The 9,279-nt window shown below is 40.8% G+C and overlaps 1 protein-coding gene across 1 annotated transcript; it reads left to right on the top strand.

Moving 5' to 3' along the window:
- Positions 1-108: 108 nt before the first annotated feature.
- LOC115435994 (protein jagunal homolog 1-B) lies at positions 109-2,708 on the top strand. The gene is made up of 5 exons (XM_030158668.1): positions 109-218; positions 916-1,013; positions 1,378-1,450; positions 1,564-1,981; positions 2,276-2,708. The coding sequence occupies exons 2-4, from the start codon at positions 925-927 to the stop codon at positions 1,951-1,953; spliced, it is 552 nt and encodes a 183-aa protein (XP_030014528.1). The 5' UTR covers positions 109-218; positions 916-924; the 3' UTR covers positions 1,954-1,981; positions 2,276-2,708.
- The last annotated feature ends 6,571 nt before the right edge of the window (positions 2,709-9,279 follow it).

The raw sequence follows: 9,279 nt of genomic DNA on the forward strand, positions 1-9,279 counted from the left end.
ACTTGTAGTAAGTGAATCACACAAAAGAGGGCGATAATAGAAAAATTAGCGGTAGAAATAAAGCCATAGAAGAAGAAGTTGGCCAATCATAACGTGACACGTCACATTACTTCCTGAACTCCTCCCCCTCATACATGGCGTACAGCTAGTGGCTCTGTGTGTGTAGCACATCAGATTTATGCTTTTTATTTAACTTATCTACAATAAATTCTCAAAAAGTAAGTACTGTCACTATCCTCCCTTGTGTTTTCTCATGTTATGTTTCAGTTTTGAAGCTTTAGTCGTTTGTTTATCAAACAGTACCGTTATGTTTTGTCACCTACCTGCTAGCTCGTACACTAATGTGAACTTTCTATATGCCAGCCTTTTAATTGAACATGCTTACTGTGATATTGTTGTATGTAATACTGTAGATGTGTTGGACTGTTCTTTTCTTTGATGTGCTTATTAAAATTCCGGTGATAAGACCCTGTAATCAAGCTAATTTAACATCATAACCCAATGACTAGTCGTAGCTCCATTCAAATGTTTAAAATGGGACCTATTTTTACCTTATTGTTGATATATTGAAACTTTGCATCTTTAAAAGTCGGAATTAATCAATTTTAAGAGAGGAGATAAGCTACTTGTGTATACACGTGGGTCACCTCTTAGCATGAGTACGAAAAATCGACCATTGGGCACAGCTGTGTTGCATTTGGCAGTTTCCAATGGGAAATCTGCAGCAACAAGTAACATGTTTTGTCCAACTGGGTGGTATTTATTAGTTTTATGCAATATAAAATACTGTAATTTCGAAGTGCGTACATGTTTACAAAACTATTAACACATCTTAGTCAGAACTAGGTTAATTGTATTTTTGCTTTTAAATTGGATATGAATCCTGATTTGAGACGGGATTTTATTTCTTTCCAGATATCTGCTATGGCTTCTCGAGCAGGTCCCAGAGCAACAGGAACAGATGGTAGTGATTTTCAACATCGGGAGCGGGTCGCCTCTCACTACCAGATGAGGTCTGTGTTTAGACAGAACATCACATCCACAGGGATGTTGTTTTTATGTACATATGACCGGTAGCAGTGCAGATGTGGCTAGATGTGTTAAATGTAAACAGAGACAGTCTAGTAAAACCTGTTCCTGATTTTGTGATGTTTACATTTAGCCTGACTTTTGTGAAAGAGTGTGTTTTCACAACGCTGAGGTCAGATCATCCATAATTTAAAATCGTTCAAAAATATGTGCAGTTCTTCTTTGTTCAACTGCAATTACAGATGAACTCTGCCAACCAATGAAAGGTTGAAGGCTCCGTTTTGAATAAGCGGAAATAATAATCCAGTAAATCAACAATCATCATGATCACCCTACTTTGTTCCCCAGTGTTGCGCTAAAGTCTGAAATCCGGAAGCTCAACATTGTCCATTTGCTCATCTGGGTGCTGATGGCAGCTCAGGTAATTTGCACACCTCAAAGGTCAACACTGTTTTTTTCTCATCAAGTGAACTGATGGTGAACTGGTTGCCATAATCTGGGCTGCAATAATCTGGGCTGTGTCTTCTTTGTCAGGTGACCGTGAGCCAGCTGAGCCTGGTGTCCCACAAAGTGGTGGCCTCTCCATACCAGTGGGAGTACCCTTACCTCCTGAGCATAATTCCCACAGTCTTCAGCTTTTTGGCATTGCCTCGTAACAACATCAGCTACTTGGTCATCTCCATGATCAGCGCAGGTCTCTTCTGTGTAGCACCGCTGATCTACGGGGGCATGGAGATGTTTCCTGTGGCACAGCAGTTGTATCGACACGGCAAAGCCTATCGCTTTATCTTTGGCTTCTCTGCCGTGTCTGTCATGTATCTGGTGATTGTCATTGCTGTGCAGGTGCATGGCTGGCAGATATACTACAGCAAGAAGCTGCTAGACCAGTGGTTTACCAGTACCCAGGAAAAGAAGAAGAAATGAGCCTAGATTTGCCACTTATATGTTTTCTGTAAGTTTATTGCTAAATCTTGGACTTTTTTCCAGTTTGCAAAGGAAATGTTGCATTGACAATTAACAGGTTAAAACAAATGACTGCGACTTTTATTGGGTTTGTGATTTTTAGACTCTGCCTTTAAAGTCAGATACCCATATAACATCATAAACTGTAGCTCTTCATATCTGTGTTCTGTAATTGAAGTGTTTTGAAATGCATGGTCCTTGTAAAACTTCACATTCATCATGTGATGTTTCATTCATTAGCCTTAAGTTTCACATCTGTTTATTACTGTGGTTTTCTCCTCAGATGCCATGTTGAGACGCATACATCCGCTTTTTAGATCTTGAGGGGAGGAATCAAAAGCACATGAAGAAAACCTGGTGCTGATATTGAATTAATATCAGCTGTAAAATGAAACCAAATTTTTAAAAAACGTAAGACACTCAGAAAAATTCTTTATTTGAAACTTTCACTACCTGAAGATGTACTTAAAGTGTTTGATTTGCAGAGAAAACACTGAACTTCACAATCCATTGAGGATTTGATCCTGCTTCTGTATTTATCCCAATGAGATGTATCTAAGTTCTGTTCAGTGTTGTACTTGTATGTACTTGTTCACTGTTGAGACAAACATTTTTAAAAATCACAAATGCCTATGATTTGATCATTTTGTTAGAATGGTTGCTTTTGTCTGTATTTGTTTTAAAATAAATAAAATAATAAATCATGAGAAATGTAAGAATGAGAGACTTGGGATTTTTTCTTTGTTTTACATGACCAGATTTCACTTTTATCCACCTTTACTTATTTCCCTCCCTTTGTAAAGACATGCAGTTTGAAATTCTTACACTTCTTAATGTTTATTATTAAATGGAGACAGTTATGACTTGGACATCACATGAACCTGTGAGTACATGCATGTCATATGCCACCAAATTGTCATATTAAGTTTATTTTGACTTGGCTTGGAATAGATGGTCTTTGTCATTACACGTGTTCTCAGTAGGATGTTGAAGTAATGCCAGGTATTTGTCTCACTTGTAGATTTCCTGCCTCAGTAGGTGAAATCCTGGAAACGGAGAACCATCATTCAAACCCTCTGAAGCTGCTGGGTGAGATATTTTATCTTTATTACTTACATGCTTTTTTGAGGTCAATGAATACTCCAATTGTGTGATGTTTTTAATCTACTGAATTGGTGATTTCCTTTACAGACTTTATTAATGCTAGGGAAGTTACTCTGGTCTGACTCTGTGTTGACTGTGAGTGCTTTATGTTTATCAATGAATGTGAGTTTACTGAATAGTCTTTTTCGAATTGAGGTAATGCTGAAACAGGTCTGTAATGTGTGAAATGATGGTGATTCCCAAATTTATGAAGGGCAAGTTTTGTTTAACATGATGCGCAATGACGTAAAGTTTACAGAATGAAAACAGTTAGTGTTTGGATTACTTACTTTGCTGACTTTCTGTGTGATATAATATTAAGGAGCAACTAAACAGTGTGCATTTTTTGTTTTGTTTATGTCAAAACAAAAAATGTAGGAATTTTGCTGGCAAATTATGAGAATGACAGAACATAACACTTGTGCCAAGATTGACTGATCATTACAAACAGTAGGTGGCAGCAGGGCGACAAGCAGCGAATAAGAGTCCTTATTTAAATAACTAACAATGAAGCAGCAAAGCCAGCGAAAACAAAATGTGTTTAAGTGTCAAAACTTCTGGCCATGGCTGTTGAATACTACATTAAACTGAACTGAAAAAAAGGACATACTAGAGCAGATCTGTGTGATATTTCTTACAGGTCTCTGCTGTTGCGGGCACTTCGTACAGAACTTTTCTGTCCACATTAAATGTCTCCCTTTTTCGTCTGATTGAGTGTTCCCAAATCCTGACCACCTTTTATTGTGGCTTTTGCACATAGTCCATAATCTAATCTTGTGTAATTTGAAAATGTGTGTGTTTACGTACAGGTGTAGTCAGTGAACGCAGCACCTTAGGGACAGTGATGGAGGTGAACAGCAGTGACTCCAACATCACATGAACATGTGAGTGTTTGTACCTGTCCTATGTACAAGTCCTCACCTCATATTTGACCCTTTAATGCAGTGATTTTCAACCTTAGGGTCGCCTGAAATTTCTAGTAATTGATGATAATAAATATATATATATATATATATATATATATATATATATATTTATTTATTTTTAATGAACAATTAAAACACCACACACTTTTCTTAATAAAAATGAAAATCAAATAAAATGCAGAATATAATATCTGAGAGGGCATATCTTGAGTGACCCAATCATGTGACCGCGAGCATTACTACTCTTCAACCTGCCTGGACACAGTTGGCTTTGCCCCCTCCAGGCTTCCACATATCTGTCAGAGAGAAACAGCTGAAATTTTACATATGAATGTGAAGTGGGCTGCCAAAGATGCAGGTCAGATAAAAAAAAAAAAAGGTTTGCATACTTTTTATTCCTACTGTGTATAGTACGCAATACGTCTTCATCATCACTGTCTCCTATTTGAATGTGATGAAGTGTTCACAAATCCTGACCAACACATATTCTCATTTTTGTAGGTGCGTCCTCATCTGTCGGTGGCGACATCACAAAGTGAAGTTCACGCATGTAAGTCATGTACATAATGTCTGTTTAATAGTAAGATTATCGAGCAACATCAGCAATGTATTATGTCATGTAGGTACATAAGTGAGACAGGTTGTTTTCATTCATTTAACCTTGTGGTTCTTAATCTTTGTCTGTGGGGGCCCCCTTTGGAGGCTGTAAAATCTCCTCAATCCCAACAACTAAATAAGAAATAAAATTGAATTGAATTGTACAAATTAAAAATAACTTAGATTTTTGCTTGAATAATACAAATAAACTCAACAAGACCACTCCCTGAGACAATATTTTTCCCAATAAAAATAGGAAATAAGCAATTTTCTTAGAACTATGACTATTCTGCCCTACTAGAACGAGAAGGTGCTTGTCTAGCTTAGCAGATAGCTAACAGGTCCTCCAATAAACACCCAGGAGTCAGATGAACATTTCGGGATATTTATGAAGGCTTTCACTTTACAGCATGAATTTTAACCTGTGAAACTGGAATACAAAAATAAAGAAAATGCACAGTATAACTGAACTGACCTCATAAAATAAACAATCAGTAATCCAAAGTAAAATGCACTAACATGTGACTTAGCATTGTTCCAGTAAAAACAAGCATTACCATTTTTAGCTGTAAACATTCATTCGATGAAATACTCTTTTTTTTAAATCAACTACAGGCACACTATGTGAACATTCTATAAACATACATGAACTTAACTGACTTACAGACATATCTTTGTTCAGGTTCCAAAAGAAGAATGAACGTAAAAGGCAGAAATCAGCAGCAACTTAAAACAGCACGTCAGAGACAGTGACTCAGCAAAACTGAAGAACAGCAGCTAATTAACTAAGTAGCACCTCCCCTACATTCTTAAAGGGACAGTGCTCCATTTCAAGTGGGGCAGCACACTCCCACCTGGTATAGTAGACTATACCACTAAGTCCCTTGCAGAAGTAGAACAACTTCAGAAGTGGGTCTCGTGTATGCTTTTGGAGAGCCGCCTTTAACAACACGTACTTCCACTTTGCGGACTTTGCTATTTTTTCCAGGAAAGGTGTTCACAATAAGGCCTGTAGGCCATTCGTTCCGTCTGACCTGGTTCTCTTTTAGAAGCACAACATCTCCAACTTGTAAGCTCCGATGATCTGTCTGCCATTTTCGTCGTGGCTGTAGTGATGCAAGATACTCTTGACGCCATCTCTTCCAGAACGAATCTGCAAGATTCTGGACTTGCTTCCACTGGCTCCTGTAGGCATCCTTAAGATCAAGACCTTCTGCTGGAGCAGAAAATGTGTCTGTTTTCTGTGTTAACAGCATGGCTGGAGTAAGTATAGCCGGTGTGTCTGGATCCGATGAAACTGGCACAATTGGTCTTGCATTTATAATAGCAGCAACTTCTGCCATCAGTGTGACTAAGACCTCGTGTGTGAGACTTGGAGACTGCACCTTGAGTAGCAGACCATCCAAAATACGACGGGAAACTCCTATCAGTCTTTCCCATACTCCCCCCATATGGGTAGAATGTGGTGCATTGAAGTCCCAAGTACAACTGTTCTCTTTAAGGTAGGACTGTAGTTCTGAAGCATTTGACGGTATGCCAAGCTCCTTGCAGGCACCTATGAAATTTGTCCCTCTGTCCGATCGGAAAAGCTTCATTGGTCCTCTGATTGCAGTGAATCTCCTGAGTGCATTTATGAAGCTTGATGTTGAGAGAGATTCAATAACTTCCAAATGAACTGCTCTTGTCACCAAACAAGTAAACAAGACAGCCCAGCGTTTGCTGTTTGAGAGGCCTCCTTTGGTCCGACGAGCACAGACTGACCATGGCCCAAACACATCTAACCCCACATGCGTAAATGGAGGAGTTTGAGTTAGACGGTCCGCAGGTAAGTCAGACATTTTCTGAGTTTCCACTCCCCTTCTTAACCTCTGACAGGATACACACCTATGAATGACTCCTGACACCAACCTCTTTCCTCCCAAGATCCACAATCCTGCTGAACAGATGGCTCCTTCAGTGATATGCCTTCCTTGGTGTGCAACCCAATCATGGTAGTGGCGTACTAACAGTGTCGCTACATGGTGGTTCCGTGGGATGATTATTGGATGTTTCTCTTCCCGACAGATGTCAGCTAATGACATGCGGCCTCCAATTCTCATAATTCCATCTGTGTCCAGATAGGATTCAGCTTTCGGAGTGAACTGCTCTTTGAGATGACATCACCTTTAGACAGATTTTCAATTTCTTCTCTGAAGACTTCATTTTGGACACTTCTGATGATCACTGTCCTTGCTTGCACAAGCTCATCATTTTCTGTCTCAGTCCTCCCTGGGGCCTTTGAACAGGACCTGGCCTTCCGTATCAAAGCAGCTATTGCACAGGTAAGTCGCTTCCAGTCAGAAAAATGCTCAAATCTGTGTGAACCCAGCTGACAATCAGAAGTAGTCGATGCGGAAGTGGTAACAACAGGACGTACATCTGTATCAGAGTCTGGGTCAACAAGTTCAAAGCTTTCCTGTTGGTGAGAAGTAGATTTCCACTCTTCTCTCAAAAAAGAAGGTCCAGAAAACCAGCTTGTGTCTCCTAACAGTGATGTTTGTGTTGGACGTGTACCGTGATCCGCTGGATTACATGAGGTACTGATGAAGTTCCACTGTTCAGGATGGGTTGACTTACGGATGCGTGCTACTCTGTTGGCGACGTAGACATAGAGCCTACGGTTAGTGTTGTAGATGTAGCCTAACACCACTCTGCTATCAGTGTAGAACTTGACATGATGTATTTCAATATCTAGCTCATCCATTAGCAAGTCAGGTACTTCCACTGCCAGTACAGCTGAGCAAAGTTCCAGACGGGGCACTGTATGGGAATGGCGTGGTGCCAGCTTGGATTTCGCCATGCAGAATCCAACATGGACTTGATTGATTTCATCTACTGCTCTTAGGTAGGCTACAGCCGAGATCACTGTTGTGGATGCATCACAGAAGATGCAAAGTTCTCTGTGTTGTGTTGTGAGTAAGGACACAGGTAAGTATGATCTTGGAATCTGAAGCCTTTCAAGTGCCAGAAGTGAGTCTTTCCAGGATATCCACTGTTTCTCTTTTTCAGCAGGTAATGGACCATCCCACTCACAATTAGCAGTACAGAATTCTCTGACAAGAGCCTTTCCTTGCACTGTAAGTTACGATGTTCCTCAGCAACTTTGAAACAATAGAACATTTGTTCTATGTCGGCAGCCACGGCAACTGGCTCCTTGCGAAAGCGCATGAGTACTCCTAAGAGTGTGTTGTTAAGATCAGGGCCACTCAACAGGACGTCATTAAGAGAAATATTGTCATACTTGGCGCTGGAATCAAACACTGCACGCACTTGTCCAGGTTTGCGTGGGTGATAGACCCCGAAAATGGGAAGATACCAACATTCCTCTGACTCAGTGAGTGGTGGGGCTGGTTCTGCATGACCCGATTTGAAAATGTTCTCCATGAAGATTAACATGTGGTCCATCAAGTCTGGCTTTTTTTTTTCAACATGCGGCGGAATGCCCTGAAGCACCTGAAGGCTTGTGGTTTGTTGTTGGGAAGCTTTCGCCTGGATTGTCTGAAGGGTAATGGTGCAATCCAGCTATTAGAGTCATCCATGAACACATGTCTGTCCATAATGTCTAAGAAGGCTCTGTCCTCAACTGACATTGCGGGCTTGTCATCCTGAGGTGTCCGCTGGAAAACTCCTTCTCCAAGGCTGTCTGTTACCCTTATCAGATGATCCTCATCAGTGATTCTCAGAGACTGGTGATGTAAGGGTGGTGAACATGCTTTCTCTTTAATGTAGAATATGTTATTACAAGGATCAAACAGAGATGCACGGCCATTGCTTAGCACGTTTGTCCTGTGAACACTCACAGTGTCTGGCTTGTGCGCTCTTCCTAAGCAAACTTCTCCAATAGTGACCCATCCGAGGTTGAGACGTTGGGCATAAGGAGCATCATGCGGTCCATTGCATTGCTCACGAACCTTGTGTGCCCTTGGTATATCACGACCAAGTAGGACGAGAATGCTTGCTGCAGAGTTCAGAGCTGGAATTTTGTCGACAACCCGTTTAAGATGGGCATAGTGATTGGCGATCTCTGGAGTGGGTATATCCGACATGTCATCAGGGAGCATATCACACTCTATTAACGCAGGGAGTGACATGCAGGTTTTGCCATCTAAAGACTCCATCACAAAATTGTAGGCTCTACGACCTCTAGTCTCAGTAACCCCTGAACATGTCTTCAATGTATAGGTGATAGTGTCTTCTCTGATGCCAAAGAGATCAAAGAACTGTGTTCTTGCCAGAGATTTATTGCTCTGCTCATCCAGGACCACGTAGGTTTTGATGGCGCTCTCCCTTTGTCCAGCTGGATATACTACGACTTGGCATATTTTAGCACATGACCTTGACTTAAAGGGAGATGCACAGATGTCTGTACATTTGGACGTGACATCTGGCTGTTTATCCACTTTTGCTCCCCGCCATGATCTCTCAATGTCTCAGAGGATGCAGTGGACCATGGAGCGGGCCCTGGATGGAGCGCAGTTGGATGCCTGTCACTGTTGCAGTCTCTGCAAATAGCACTTTTGTCACAGTCTTTAGCATGATGAGAATTTGACGCGCAACATTTATAGCAAATGTTGTTTTCTTT

The sequence above is a fragment of the Sphaeramia orbicularis genome, chromosome 2 (genome assembly GCF_902148855.1).
Source record: "Sphaeramia orbicularis chromosome 2, fSphaOr1.1, whole genome shotgun sequence".
NCBI classification, from domain to species: Eukaryota; Metazoa; Chordata; class Actinopteri; order Kurtiformes; family Apogonidae; genus Sphaeramia; species Sphaeramia orbicularis.